The sequence below is a fragment of the Microtus pennsylvanicus genome, chromosome 8, assembly GCF_037038515.1.
Source record: "Microtus pennsylvanicus isolate mMicPen1 chromosome 8, mMicPen1.hap1, whole genome shotgun sequence".
NCBI lineage: Eukaryota > Metazoa > Chordata > Mammalia > Rodentia > Cricetidae > Microtus > Microtus pennsylvanicus.
Window position 1 is genome coordinate 18082679 of NC_134586.1, and position 16099 is coordinate 18098777.

At 38.9% G+C, this 16099-nt stretch overlaps 2 protein-coding genes across 6 annotated transcripts in view; one reads left to right on the forward strand and one right to left on the reverse strand.

Annotated features, from left to right (window-relative positions):
• Tmem52b (transmembrane protein 52B) overlaps positions 1–2063 on the reverse strand; it is a 24225-nt gene extending 22162 nt beyond the window's left edge. For all 3 annotated transcript variants that reach the window (XM_075982599.1, XM_075982597.1, XM_075982593.1), the window contains exon 1: positions 1881–2063. The gene's annotated coding sequence lies outside the window, so the exon portion shown is untranslated. The remainder of the gene's footprint in view (positions 1–1880) is intronic.
• The window catches only part of Olr1 (oxidized low density lipoprotein receptor 1), a 20117-nt gene extending 7629 nt beyond the window's left edge, over positions 1–12488 (forward strand). For 2 of the 3 annotated variants that reach the window (XM_075982590.1, XM_075982591.1), the window contains 4 exons: positions 1739–1975; positions 9384–9523; positions 10133–10248; positions 10523–12488. In XM_075982590.1, coding sequence (XP_075838705.1) covers positions 1739–1975; positions 9384–9523; positions 10133–10248; positions 10523–10667 — 638 coding nt within the window. In that variant the 3' untranslated portion in view covers positions 10668–12488. The remainder of the gene's footprint in view (positions 1–1738; positions 1976–9383; positions 9524–10132; positions 10249–10522) is intronic. The other variant, XR_012911566.1, reaches the window with a different exon arrangement.
• Positions 12489–16099: the final 3611 nt, after the last annotated feature.

Here is a 16099-nt window from a genome sequence, read left to right on the forward strand (position 1 = left end):
TATCTGGTATGTGTCAATGGGTGGGGTGAGATATCCACTGCCTGTAATGTAGTATGTTTATCTCATGGAAACACCCTACTCTATTGCTGTTTTTTTTAAAAAGATTTATTTATTAATTATGTAACAACATTCTGCCTCCATGTATGCCCACATGCCAGAGAAGGGCGCCAGATCTCATTACAGATGGTTGTGAGCCACCATGTGGTTGCTGGGAATTGAACTCAGGACTTCTGGAAGGGCAGTCAGTGCTCTTAACCTCTGAGCCATCTCTCCAGCCCCTCTATTGCTGTTTTGTAACCTGTGGATCATTATGGAGATAGTTCCTTCCTAAATTATACTGTCTAATTGATAATAGTAGTATTAGTTTATACAGAGTTCTGGTGATTAAAAATAGATACAAGGAATTGTCACACAGCTAGAGACTATGAAATTCACCTATGGAGCCGAACAAGATTGCAGTTCAGGTTAATGATTAAGGAAAATAATTGAGTCCTAAGGAGCCAGACTGTCTCTAATTCTCTTAGGACTGAATGATGTATTTACAGGTTTTGGTGTGTATCATGAGTTGAAACAAAACCTTAAAATAACTTCAGAATAGATCAAAGGTTTTGGTAATAGCTTTGAGATGAAAAACAAAAAACAAGACAATCTGAAGTTCACAAGGACACATAGCTGAATTATAGGTTCAACAACACAAAGCGACTTTCAATTGTTGCTAGTTGTTACATTTTCTTTGCTGGGTTTGCTTGGTAACCAAAGGATATGATTACTTCTTTGTGCCTGTTTTTGCCCTCAATCTCCCGATACAAGAAACTAAAGATGAGTGGGTGTATACCCCTTAAAGACTTAAGGTAGAACTGCCTGATTCTTTTTCATATATAAAAGTTTAGGTTTGTGATTCCTTTTAGTTTCCTTATATGATTACCTTTCAAGATAAGTAATAAAGTAACTGGTCCTTTTTTTTTTAAACTGCAAAACTGCAGACTGCCAGTAAGGACCTGACTGAGAATATCTTGCTTGCCTAAATGGTAATCTATAGGAAGTTGACTGGATATGAGTGTAAGTGGATTCTTGGGTAATTTGCTTTCCACCTGTTATATATAAAATGTTTACTCTTGTAAGGGATGTTGAAAACATGCTATTTTTACTTGTATTCATTCACTTGAAAAAATAATGCAAGCACATGGTAATTTTTATATATAATATAAAATTTATATTTATATTACAGTTTGTAAGATTTTGTTGCGATATTTAAGTTATGAGAAAAAGAACAAAGATAGAGTTAAAATGGGCTAAAAGGAAGACATCAAGATTGAGAGTTAGAAGTGCAACATCAAGAATGGTAGAGTTAAAAGGAACTAGAAAGGGAACATCAAGAAAAAAGAGTTAGAAAGTTTCAAGAAGGAGAGAAGGAAATCACCAAGAAAGAGATGCAAAAAAAGAATAAAGGAAGGTCTGAAAGCAACCATCAAGAGACTTGTGAATGTCTTTTTCTCTAAACCCTCAGATAAAAATGTCTAGTATGTGCTAACACTGTGTGATTTTCTTTTGAGCCCTATGCTGCAGCAGCCTTTCAAGTACATTTATTTCTCCATTGCTGTTCAAATTCATAAAGCATTTTTTGTCAACACATGCTGTCAAGATAGGTTATTTAAGTCTGTGTTTTAATGTTCTGGGCTTTCAGTAACAGCGTTTGTACTAAAGAGGAGAGGCTGAGTTTTAATTCTCTGTGGTTTAGTACTCCAGGTATCTGACCTCCTAAAGCAATACCAAGCAAACCTTACTCACCAAGAACATATCCTGAAGGGACAGATCTTAGCCCAGCAGCAAGCAGCAAATGCTTCAGAGAAGAAACTCAAGGAAACTATAGACACCCTTACCTGGGAGCTGCAGGAGAAATCCAAAGAGCAGGAAAAACTTCTGCAACAGAATGTGAACCTCCAGGAAGCCCTGCAGAGAGCTGAAAACTTTTCAGGTACATGAAAGAGGCAGTGAGGAGGGGTGGTGGTGGATGTTCTGCTCAGTCTTAAATAGGTTTCACACAGCTAGCACCCCACGTATAGGCCATGGCTTCAGAATGATCTACACAAGCTCAGCCACTGCCATTTCCACTCTAGTCTGTGCTGAGTCTTGTAAACATCTAATTTGATGGAGCCCTCCTTTTCTTCCTTTTTTCTTTCCAATTTTAGCTTTGAGATTTGTGTGCCATCCTGTCCCGTCATTGCCTTTGCCACAGATATGTTATTATTTTCATCCAAATGCATCTTAATCGCTGGCTTCCCTGTCCTTGAGAGTCTTCCTGTCATTGCAATTCTTTATACCAGCTCTCATGTTGTCTTCATTCTGGTACACCATTTCTTAAATGGGCACTACATCTGTTTAAGTACAACCCATGGAGGTCAGTTGACTTGGAAGGTTTAGGTAGGTACTTCAGGTTGAGCAAAAATAAAAGGTCTAGAAAGTGAGTTTGTATAGGAATTGAGATGACTCCATCTGTCGAAAGGGATTTGTAATCTAGGGAACAGACCATGTAGGCAGACAATGAACAGATTATGCTGTCGAGTTTTGTGCTAGTACAGGAACTTTCTACATTATTGAGTTTTTTGCACTTTGTAATCAAGCAAGGTATGTGCTTCTAACTACGGAGTTAGGTGTGCAGAGTTAGACACCCTTTCTTGGGAAGTGCATGAATGAGGATGCCCTTTTCAGGATTAGAACTTAAGTGCCATTCAAAAGCAATTTCCCCACCTTTTTGCTTGTGTGTCTAAAAGCTCAATTGTGCAGTTTTGCTAAGTAAAGATTATATAATATAATAGATAGCCACCTCTTCATTTTCAGGTTCAGCATGGTGGAACATGCCTTTAATCCTAACATTGGGGAGAGAGAGGCAGGCAGATCTCTGAGTTCAAGACCAGCACTGTGTACATCATGAGTTCCCAACAGGGCTATGTGAAGATATCAAACAAACAAATGAATTCTTTCTGTCCTTTTAGTATGAAAGGAGTTATTTAACTTGGCAAAAATAAGCAGAAAGTTTTATACAAGCTGGCCATTGACAAGTGTCAAATATATATTTTAACTTTCTAGGGAAGGACCTTTCAATAAAATAAGAGATGCAACTCTTCAAACCAGATTTAAGGGAAGGAGGCTTAAATATCAAAGAAGGGAGTGTATACATATTCAGATAGTCAAAACCCCAAACAATAGACTTAACCATGAAACAGTTTTGCATTTATCAACTTTAAACTGTATGGAATTCAGTCTGTATATGGACAACGAAGAATCTTTTCCTAGAGATGCCAGTCATGAACAATAAATCAGACACAGAACTCACATGCCTTTTTCTGGCATTTATGTTAGGCCTTTTGTTCCATTTTTTTGAATGTTAGATATGACCAATTAGTAAAGATTCCAGATGAATGTCTAATTAATCATGTTGCTTTAAGGAGAGTCTTTTGAAAGTGTCTAATTCCTTGCAATAAACTTTCTCAGTCTCAGAAAAAATAAAGAAAGAAAATACTGTAGTGCTGAAATCCCAAGTGAAAAAAGCGATGTTACTTTTCTCAAATTTGAGGCAGCTTCTTTCTGTCTTACAAACAGATCAATAGAATGATTTGCTTAGAAGATAAGGAGAAGCAGAGTCTTCAAAAAGATAAATCTCTGCATTTAGCATCAGAATTGGTGCTTTTTTTTTTTTAGCAACTATGCAAATGCAAATAGATTGATAAAATGGCAGGTTCCACTTAGGTCCCCAAACCCTGGGCTCACAGCAGACTATTTCCTCAATTAGTTCATCCTCAGAGAAGTTTGAAAGGGTGTGGGCTACTGCTGCTGTAATAACAGGACCATCAGGATGAGTATTTACTAAGAACAGATTTTTTAGAATGGTTTGCATAATATGTCTGGGGAACGAATAATGGTTATCTCTCACTGGGTGGGTGGAGAATGCGACAGCTGTTTGGTCTGTGAGGCTGATGTCTTAACTGTCAAGGTCTGGCAGTGAAGGCCTGGAGTATTCATGGTGGTGATATTTTGTTCGTGCTATAACAAATAAAGCTTGCCTGAAGACAACAGTGCAGGGTGAGCCACTAGTTACCCACAGAGAACAGGCAGATGGATCTCTGTGACTTCAAGGCCACCCTGGGCTGCATTAAATTGTTTGAGTGCCAAAGAGAAACAGAGCCAGACAGTGGTGGTTTATACCTTTAATAGCAGTATTTGGGGGCCACACACCTTTAATCCCAACACCACAAGGGAGGTAGTGTAAATGGAGACCTTGCTTATGTTTCCTAGCTGTACAGATACAAATAATCACACAGAAACTATATTAATTACACTGTTTGACCAACAGTAATATTCCTAGCTAGCTCTTATATCTTAAATTAACTAATTTCTGTTAATCTGTGTATTGCCACAAGACTTTGGCTTACGAGTAAGGTTCTGGCATTTTTCTTCTTCAGCATCTGCCTGACTCTGCCTTCTTTCTCCTTGCATTCAGTTTAGGTTTCCCACCTACCTATATTCTGCCCTGCTATTGTTCAAAGCAACTTGTTTATTAACCAATGCTAATAAAATATATTCAAAGCATACAAAGAGGACTCCCACACAAACTCCCCTTTACTGTCTAAATACAGAGGAAGGTTTTAATTTTTTTTTTTTTTGATTTTTCGAGACAGGGTTTCTCCGTAGTTTTTGGTTCCTGTCCTGGAACTAGCTCTTGTAGACCAGGCTGGCCTCGAATTCGCAGAGATCCTCCTGCCTCTGCTTCCTGAGTGCTGGGATTAAAGGCGTGCGCCACCACCGCCCAGCGGAAGGTTTTAATTTTAACATAATAAAATTATATATAACAAATCAGGTAGAAGCAAGAATTACAGATACAGTATTTTTTGTGAGTCTAATGTTTTATATCTAATTTATCTTTTATCATAACTAAAAAAAAAACTATACAAACCACATTAGCCTGGAAAGATTCCATAGGTTCTCATCTTCTGTGGAAACAAAAGTAGAACCTCTTTTCCAAAGTAACATATCCTTAGACTCAATTTTTGAAGTCAAGATACCTTTGTGTTGGTTTAGATTTACAGCCACCATAACCAAATATCTCTCAGCAGTTAGCTAACTAACAGTCAAAAAATTCAAAGAAGGCATAATAATATATATAATCAAGACTTTCTGTGTGATTCCATCTTTGTGTGGCTTAATTGTTTTATATTATTTTTACTGTCTCTTTAAAAGCTTTGTTTCATTATTTAAAACTGTTTCTTTCTATAGGTGCCTATACCCATTTCCTTTTTATTTTTCTTAGGCCTATGTACATTTTCTGAGGATGCTATGACCCTTCCAGAGCTTTATTTCTGTCTGAATCTATCTTCACTGTATATCTGTAACCCTTTTTTGATTGTTGTTGTAAACTGTAAAGAAAGCATGTCTAGGTCAAGAGCAGCTGCTTTGGCTGTTGGCTCTACTCTGCTCAGCTTTCCATCATGGCAGAGATCCATTTGCCACCAACCCTGGGAGCCATGTTTACCACCCCAACTCTGGGAAGTAGTTGGCTCATGCTTCCACCAAATAACTTGCAGCATGCTTCCCACAAACCCCATTCAAGTGCTCCTTAACAAAACCTCCGGAAAGATACAGAGCCATTTGTGTCACAAACAAGATCCAGGAAGCTTTTTCTTAAAGGAGCCACACAGTTTTTGCTGCTAAAGCTGTCAGGAAGTCTTCTCTGCTCCCCAACAACAAACTGAGTCTGTTTAAAACCTTCAGCTACCATGAAGCTCCAATTGACTCCAATTTTTGTGGATCTAGAAGCCCCCCCCCTTTTTTTTAATTTTTTTTTAGCCTTTATGTGGATATTCTAGCCATATGTTGGAGTGTGATTATGTGAATGGAAACTGCACTTATGTTTCCTGGCTGCCCAGACCTGAATAATCATATAGAAATGATATTAATTACAAAACTGTTTGGTCAACAGCTCAGGCATATTCCTAAATAGCTTTTGTATCTTAAATTAACCCATTTCTATTCATCTGTGTATTGTCACAATGTTGTGGCTTACTGGTAAGGTTCTGGTGTCTTTCTCCTTCAATAGGTACAAGGCATCTTTCTGACTTTGCCTTCTTTCTCCCTACATTAAGTTGAGATTTCTCACCTACATATATTCTGCCCTACCACAGGCCAAAACAGCTTCTTTATTAACCATTGGCATTAAAATATATTCATAGCATACAGAGGGGAATCCCACTTCAAGTTGGAGACAGGAGTCATATGGCTGGGCAGAAAGAGAAATATAAGGCAGAGGAGACAGGAGCTCAAGGCATTCAGTTTGAGGACTTGTAGAGACAGGAGGTATCCATTTAGTCTAAGGATTTCATAGAGGTAAGAACTAGTGTCTGGCTGCTCTGCTTCTCTGATTTTTCAATTATCACCCCCTAATATCTGACTCTGAGTTTTTATTACTAAGATTGATTAGAATTCTTTCTACAAGCTACTGAGCTTCACTCTATTTTTGAAGCTAGAAACAGCTTGTTATAATACCAGGGAATGAATGCCACCATGTAATCAATGAACTTGCCTGCAGAATAAATGCACATGGGCACAAAGGACAATGTTCTTCTTTCTCTGTCTCTGTGCTGACACAGGAAAGGGTCACCCATATTTAGGGGAGGTCCCACTTCAGGTAATCTGATCAAGAAAATCCCTCACAGGAAGGTTGGCTTTTAGTTCATTTCAGATCCAAACAATTTGACAACCAAGGGTAACGAAGAGCTCTATCACAGATACTAAATACACAGTCAACATCAGTTTCAAATCCCTGATTTCTTCATCTTCAAATGAAGACATTAGTGGAGTCAATCTCTGAGTTTCTCAAAGCTTAAATGAGTTTACATATTTGAAGGACTTCCAGCCGTTTGTGCACTTGATAAATAATATCTGTGTTTATTAAACTTTATATGTAATGGTAGATGCAATATGATGTCACACACACACACACACACACACACACACACACACACACACACACAAAGAAATATAGTTGATTTTAATACCACATAGATAGGCATGCCTTTCTCATTTTGTTATAATACAGGCAAGTTGTCTAGACCTTTTCTTTAGTCCACAAAAACCTGATTTCTTTACATGTACATACTGTAATGGGGTTAGACAAACTATGAAGGAAGTTTCACACTCTGCTTTACACTCAAACATGCCTTTTCTATTTTACTTTCTGCTTTCATTTTTCCAGAAACTTTCTATTTTATCCTTTATGTACATATTTTTTGTTGTGCTATATAGATTCTCACTCTGTAGCCCAGATTGGCCCGAGACTTATTATTTAGACCAGATTGGCCTTGAACTCTAGGAATTCCTCCTGCCTTAGTCTCCTGTATGCTTGCAGGCAAGAATTACTATATTAGGTCTACATTTGCCTTTCTGGTAAAGCTTTCTTGTATAAATTTATCAGGTGTATTTGTATTCCAATGAAAATTGCAATTATAATTTAACTTTTGTAAGGACTTGTTGTGTGGAGCGGCGGGCCGCTTCTTACAGCCCGGCTCCTGGATGGCTAGCTTTACCCAAAATAATTACATGGAAACTGTATTCTTTTAAACACTGCTTGGCCCATTAGCTCTAGCCTCTTACTGCCTAACTCTCACATCTTGATTAAACCATTTCTATTAATGAGTATAGCACCACGAGGTGGTGGCTTACTGGGAAGGATCTTAACCTGCGTCAATCTTGGAGAGGAGGGCTATAGCATCTGCCTCACTTTCCTTCTTCCCAGCATTCTGTTCTGTCTACTCCCGCCTATCTAAGCTGCTGTCCTATCAAAGGTCAAGCAGTTTCTTTATTAATTAACCAATGAAAGCAACAGATAGACAGATGACCTACCTACCTCAAGGACTTTTCCCCATTTTGGTCACACTATAGAGCAAAAGGCAGTTTCTTATGTGTTACCACCACAGTAGGCTGGTGGTGACCATGCTGATGATCCGAAAGCTGTCAACACACAGATGTTGATAACATCTTTGCCTACTGCCTTTTCCCAGAGGTGGGTTTGCTGGACTCCCCATCAGATTTGCTGCTGAGAACATCTTATTTACTGACATTGAGAATGCTCATTTTATATCAATACAACATTCTACCTGAATCAAACTTGTCCAAAAGAATGTGAGTTTCTATGCGACAGTAAATTTTCTAGCATGAACATGTTTAAAGAAAGAAAAAGAAATAGAATTAACTGTAGTGAAATATTTTACTTAGCCCAAGCATGTGAAATATATTAATTTAACATGATGCTATAAGGTTCTCAACAGGCTAGTCTGTTCTGATCCATGGATCTGATGAAGCTCTCAAAATCACATGTGTCCTTTAAATGCAAAAACAGGTGACTGCAAACTTACCTCATCTCAGAAACCACATTGGTGACTGTATTAGACAACACACGGATAAAAGAAGAAGACAAAGTAACCAAAACTAATTCTGTTATTCAGAGAAATACAGTTTTTTAAAATGCATGTCTAGTTTTGTAATAACAGAGTGGCTGAAGAAACATCCAGTTCTTTAACTCTTATTTTCATAATTTCAAACAAAATTTTAAAAAGTATCAAATTCCAAACTTGCATACCAATTTATTCCTTAAGAAGGGAAATAAAGCTGGGTGATGGTGGTGCATGCCTTAGGAGGCAGAGGCAGGTGGATTTCTGTGAGTTCAAGGACAACCTGCTCTACGAGAGCTAGTTTACAAGACATGCTCCAAAGCTACAGAAAAATCCTGCCTCGAAAAAAAAAAAACAGAATAAAGCAAAACAACAACAACAACAACAAAATGAAATGAAATGCTAAATGGGAAGTCAACCCAGTTTGCTAAAATCAGCATGTTTTAACACTTCTTCTTCTGAAGCACCCTCTTCTTCTTTTATAAACATAAAAGAAAGAGGAAGTGGGAGAAGTATGAGGAGGGGAAATCATAATCAAAATACCTTGTATGAAAAAATATATTCAATAAAAGAAAAATGTATAAAGGGAAATAAGGATTGCAAAGTTGGCTCAATTTTTAAGAGCACTGACTGGTCTTCCAGAGGACTTAGGTTGGTTTTTCTGCATCCAAATAGCATCTCATGACCGTTTGCTACTTCAGTTCTAGTGGATTTGATGCCCTTTTCTGGCCTCTGAGAGTATTACATGCATGTGTTGTACGTACATGTATGCAGGCAGAATACCCATACACATAAAAGAAAAATAAAATGTAAAAAATGGCTTAACAAATGGAAACAATGATTCTGACCATTCTGGTATTTGTAGAATGTGGGTATCATTCTATGGAAGAACTTAAGAAATCTTTTTACTCAGAAATCATCTGTTCTATTAATACTTCCTAGGTCCTTGCCCAGAAGACTGGTTATGGCATAAAGAAAACTGTTACCTGTTCTCTTCAGAGTCATCTTACTGGACAAAGAGCCAAGAAACTTGCCTGTCTTTGGATGCTCAGATGCTACAAATTAATAGCGTAGATGATCTGGTGAGTCATTTGCGGCAATGATAATCAGGCTTAGGTTCCTGAGAGAGTGTCTTAGAGTTTTATTGCCCTTAATGGATGCCATGATCATGACTGTAGCACTGGACCCCGACAAATGGCAACTTTTAGAAGGACAAATATTTAATAGGAGCTGGCTCACATTTCAGAGGTTTAGTTCATTATCTGCATGCAGGAAGCATGGTAACACACAGGCAGATATGGTGCTGGAGAGGAGCTAAGAGTTCTACATCTGGATCCGCAGACAGCAAGTAGAGAGTAACACTGGGCCTGACTTGGACTTTTGAAACCTCAAAGTCCACCCCTTGTGACATACTTCTTCCAACAGAGCCACACCTACTCCAACAAAACACCACTACCACTCTCTATGAGTCTCTGGGGACGTTTTCATTCTAACCACCACAGGGAGGAACACTTGTTTGAGAGGGAAAAGAGCTGTTTTTTCTGTCTGATTGCATACTTGGTCTTGGGCATATAGGATGTGTGATCTCAGTAGGCTTCTGTAAACATTGTCGTTAAACCGCCAAGGGATGCAGAAGATCTTTTTGATAATTAGTTTGATGAATCTAAGGTCAGAGTTGTATCTTTCCACAGAACTTCATCTCGCAAGCAACTTCCCATTCCACCTCGCCATTTTGGATGGGATTGCACCGGAAGAAACAAAACGAACCCTGGTTGTGGGAGAATGGCTCTTCTTTGCGTCCTCACCTGTAAGTCCATTTCTCCTCTTGGTGCACATTGTGAGTGTTCTATTCCTGACTGGACCTGTTTTGAAGCCACTGTCACATGCCACATGTATCCTCTTCCGGTCAGAATGAAGAGTAGGGAATCAATCAAAGTCCCAAGAGGAATTACTGTTTTCCTCTTCAGAACTTTGCTGGCATTTCCTCTCACATTATTGCTGATTTCAAACTCTGAGACAGGATTCGTTTCTAACACAATGATGCTATATGTCATTTTTCCCTCTTTTCTCTCCACCTGCAGATTTAAGATCAGGGGGATTCCTTCCCAGACGCATCCATCAGGCACCTGTGTGTACATTCAAGAGGGAGCTGTTTTTGCTGACAACTGCATTTTAACTGCATTCAGTATTTGCCAGAAGCAGGCAAAGCCATTGCCAATGCATTGAATTTAAAGATCCTGGAAGAACAGGAGAAGACTTTGGACTGTTGTTATGAAATTTAAGCTATTCTTGCTTACTTGAATGTAAAACATGATTTCCCTGACAGCTGTCAGCAAACTACTACCTTCAGTTCACCTCAGCAGAGGCAAGGACCAGAAGCAGAGACTGGGGATCCAGTTGGTTGACATCTTTGTTTCCAGTGTTTTGAGTTCAATTGTTTAGCCACAGCTTTGCTCTTTCCAAGCCTCCCAGTCAATCTACAATCCTTCATCCCTTTACTGTTTTAAATGATGACTCCTGCTTGACCTGAAAAATCAGTCTCCTATACCTCAGAGTGACTTTTGGAGCTACATGGAAGGCAGAATATAGAGACCCTGCTAAAGTGCAGGCAGAAGGCTCAGGAGGAAAGTGTGTCTGAGAAGCAGCATGCAAAGAGACAGCACAGAGGAAAAGCAAACCTGCAAGCAGGGACTTGATCTTTGTAACTGTGCTCCATCTCCAGACTACACCATTTATACGTTTGCATTTTTAAATTTTATTTTATGTTTGTACAGGGTTGCCTACATGTATTTCTGTGTGCCACATGAATGCCTGATACCATTGGAGATCAGAAGTGAGCATACTGTCCCCTTGGAACTGGAATTTACAGATGGTTGTGAGACATTATGTAGGTCCTAGGAATTGAACTCATGTCCTCTGAAAAAACAGCCAGTGATCATAAGCCTGAACTACCTCTCCAGTCACTGTGATTAGTTCTTGCATAAGTTATTTCTTCGTCTTTTCTCTATCAAACAACAGTATTGTGAATTTAACCCTTTAAAATAATATTGTTTAGAATGATATAATATGTGGCCCCAAAGCCAAACCAGACTTTTTTCCTCTTAAATTACATATCCTTTGTAGACAACCTCTCCTTGATCTCTATGCTATGATTCAGAAACGTACATAACCAAATGGAAGAACTAAGTTTTGGGCCAAGTTCTTAGAGCAATATGAGTTGGATACAAAAATAGTGTTCTTTTGGAACAGATGGACTTAGAAGCTTCTATTTTCAAAGCTTCCATTCTCCACATACTTCAGAGACCTTTCCACTTCAAAGGAAGCGTTCCATTGTTTTAGGCCAGCAATTGTGTGTGTGTGTGTGTGTGTGTGTGAGAGAGAGAGAGAGAGAGAGAGAGAGAGAGAGAGAGAGAGAGAGAGAGAGAGAGAGAGAGAGAGATGCATCCTTGGGAAGATGAGAACAGGGATAATTTTTCACTGGCAGCTTTGCTGGGTAATAAACTTACACTAAACTGAATTTGTAAATAATGTAAACTGTGGTGATCATATCACCATAGCCAAGGTGATGAACATATCTGTCACTTTTGTCCCTTCCCAATGCCTCCTCCCTAAAGCAAACACGGATCTGTTTTCAGCTTGCATTTCATAGAGTTTATATATTTTTTTATGGCAGGGTCTCACTATGTAGCTCTGACTGGCCTGGATCTCACTATGTAGACCAGGCTGATCTCTGACTCGGAGTTTCTCCTGCCTCTGACTCCCAAGTGCTAAGAGTAAAGGAGCGCACTGACATAGATAACTCATACAGTTTATGTGAATGGAATTACCTGTTATGTGTTTTTGGTCCAGCTTTTTTTTCCCACTTGATGCTATTATTTTGGTAGGCATGCATTTCCATCTCAGTGTTTTTATCAGTTTCTCATTCATTTTCAATGTTGAGCATTCCACTATGGGTACATACTGTTCATTGTTTATCTTTGTACTTGTTCATATCATTTGGGTTGTTTAAGGTTGGGTTCACTTACTAATAAAGCTGCTATGAATGTCTATGAGCAAGTCTTTGTCTAAACCCAGGATCTGATTTCTCACATAAGCACCCACAAGTGTGATGTTCAGTTCCTGCAGTGCATAGATGTATGGTTAGTGATTTGAGAAACTGCTGGATGTTTTTCCAAAGTTAATGCACTTTGCGTTCCCATCAGGAGTGTAGAAATGAACCAGTTCCTTTTCATCCACACCATAATTCATTTTGGACAATATCATCACTTTAACCAATTCTTGAAAATTTTAATTCTCAGATTTTATTTTATCTGTAATAGTTCTTTCCTTGCATGTATGTATGTGTTCAGTTCCAGGTTTTACCTTGAGGTCTATGACTGTTTTGGATTCTTTGCAGGCCGTGCAGTACATTCCTAGTTTGGCATGTGGACATCCAATTGTTTCAACAGCCTAGTAGGGTTGCTGTTGCCCCTTAACCATACTTTACTGTTTTACATGCTCTGTCCCACTGGTTTCTCTCTGTGTTTTCCTACCACGACCTCTGCACTGTTTTGAATACTATATTTTTATAATAAACTTTGAAATCATGCAGTGATGATACTTGAACCATATTCTTATCCAAAGCAGCTTCAGCTGATTTGTGCTACTGTGTTTCCATACTCAGTTTTGAACTGGCTCATCAACTCCACAAAACCTTTTTTGGTTTTTTTGAATCTATAGATAAATTTTAAAAGAGCTAAAACCTTAAAATAGCTAATTCATAGCCAGACATGGTGGTGTACATCTTTTAATGCAGTACTTGTAGGCAGAAGCAAGTAACTCAATCACTATGAATCTAAGGCCAGCCAGGACTGCAAAGTGAGATCCTATCTCAAAATAAAATAAAATAAACAAAATAAAAACAACGCTGATTTCCAAACAAAGCATGTTTATCCACACATGCTACATATTCTTTGAGATCTCTGGACAATGTTTTGTATTTTCTGTACAGGTTTCTTGCAAACTATAGACTGCCATTATGTATTTCATATTTCTCAAATTCCTATAGGTAGAATTATCACCTACAATTTTGATTTATAAGTATTTGTTGTTAGTGTTCAAAAGCAATGGATTTTATATTAGTGTATTCTGAGGCCTTGGTAAATTCATTCCATTGTTCTCAAAACTTTCTTCCATATTCTACTGTATTTTTCAGCACAAGTAATCTAAACATACTCCATACTTCATGCTTTCATGAACATCTACATTTTTGACTTTGACCTTAGGTCGCTAAACCTTAAGCACGGTGTCAACTATATGTTTTTCCTAAATGGTCTTTGTCAATTTAAGAAGTAAGTTACTTCTTAAACAGTTTTATTTTATAATAATATATTATTTTTCCATGTGTACAAGTGAGTACATGTATACTTGTGTGTGTTGTATGTCTGTCTGTCTGTGTGAGCGTGCATTAAACATTTGTTTGTGTGAGTAGATGCCTGTTGTGTGGGTATGCTGGTACATTCAGATGCCCACAGAGACACTCTCTAGTTCATGAGACGGAGTGTCTAACTGAACATAGAGTTCACAGATTAAGCTGGCAGGCCATCGGATCCTGAATATACTCTTATCTCTGATCCCTATCCTGCCATAGCCAGTTACAGGCAGATGCTAGCACACAAGTGCTGGGGATCTCAACTCTGGCAGTCGTTTCTTGTGCTTTGCATTTTTATCTCTAGATAAAGTTTTTCATCATGTGGTATATTTTCTAAACATTTTTTTCTATTATTCATTATAAGCATGCTGTGTGTGTATGTGTGTGTATAAATGTGTGTGTGTGTGTGTGTGTATAAATGTGTGTGTGTTTGTGTCTGTGTGTGTGTGTGTGTGTGTGTGTCTATGTGTCTGTGTCTGTGTATGTTGGGGGCAGAAGGTACTTACCTGTGCAGATGCACAAGGATGAAGACCTGATGTTGATGGTGAGTATCTTCAGTCACTTCCCTTTCTTACTTTTGGAAAGGTTCTCCCATTGGACATGGACCTTTGGTTTTATCTAGACTGCCTGCCCAGGATGCTCCAGGGATCCTCCTGTTTCTGCCCTTCTTTACTGGAGTTACAGGCCAGTGACATGTGCTAGGGATCCAAACTCAATTCCATAGGCTTTCATAGAAACACTTTACCCCCATAGTCACCACCTAGCCTTCACTGATACAGTTTTTGTGACAAATAATTTACCATTGCCACCCCTCCTAAGATTACTTCTTTACTGGGGGATGACAAGCCAAAACCAAAAGATCAAGCATGTAAAAACCTAAACAGAACAAGACAGCAGTAACAGGGTGCTAGAACTATACAACTCAGTTTGGATTCAAGCTCATCCAGACCATGGTCGCAATCCCTAGTGAGGTGCCTGAGAGCACCAAGTCTAGGAAGAGGATAGAAGTAAGTCCAAGCCAAGAAGAAGGATGGGAAGGGATTCCCCTAGGTTTCTAGATGATGGCACTTCCATTTCTACAGTGACTGTAAAGACTGACAGACTATTCGCTCCCTCTGTGGTATGGGAGAATTGTCTGTATTCTGTCAATCATATTTTAAGCAAATGCTGATTGACCAGGTAGGAAATATAGGTGGGAAAACCAGACAGGAAATAGAAATGATGTAATGAGAACAGAAGAATTCTGGGAAAAAGGAAGTTGACTCCTCCCACTCCTGCCCAGACCACCGAAGCAGCAGGATGTGATCTGCTCCACTGAAAAAAGGTACTGAGCCACATGGCTAACATAGATCAGAAAAACGGGTTAATCAAGATGTGAGAATTAGCCAGCGAGAAGCTAGAGCTAATGGGCCAATCAGCTTATAATTTATGGAGGACCTATGTGTGTTTTTCTTTGGTGCCAACAGCTGGGGGGTACCAGGCAGGACAGAAAACCCCAACAACAGCAAGCAGGCCCTTCTATGTTACACCTCTGTTTTCCCCCTCTTTTCCTCACTCCTCTCCTCCTTCCCTTTATCTTCCTTTTTCCCTTCCCGTCTTTCCCCTTCCTTGACCTTGTTCTGTATTACTAATGAACTATGGTGGTCCTGCACAGATCTCTTAGTCTTTGTGTTCTTTCTTTTTTTGTACTAGCCTGGGAATTTTTGGTGTCTTTGTGTCTCCAAAGCTCTCAGCTCAGGGAGTTTCCCAGAATCCTCTTACTGTCCTGCCCTCTTAGTGTCCTGGCCACATGCTAAGCCTGCTAAGTTGTATAATCACAGAGCCTACTTTGTTTCTTTTCCATTTTCTTACTCTCTGTCCTAGCTTGCTATTCACTGTTTTGAAAATGCCTACTCCATATACTGTGTCTGTTTTAGTTTTGAATGCATACACAATACTCACCGTGCCATCCTGACTTTTGGCAAAAGTACAAGGTAAATATATATTTAGGTTGGGGAGTAAGCACTGAACAAATGTATCCAGTTGAAAACATAAATGAGCTGAAAAAATAAACTAGAGTATAAGGCTGAAGGATGAATTTCTTAGCTGCCTGGTGCAGTTGTTATTCCAAAGCTAATGATGGAACTATCTTCTGCAGCCCCGCTGCTGCCATATAAATCTTCACTGCTGTTCCCACAATCTTCATAGACCCTTTCCCATCATTGCTTGAACCTCCTTTGTTAAGTGGCTTCTCTGATCTAGGAAATCC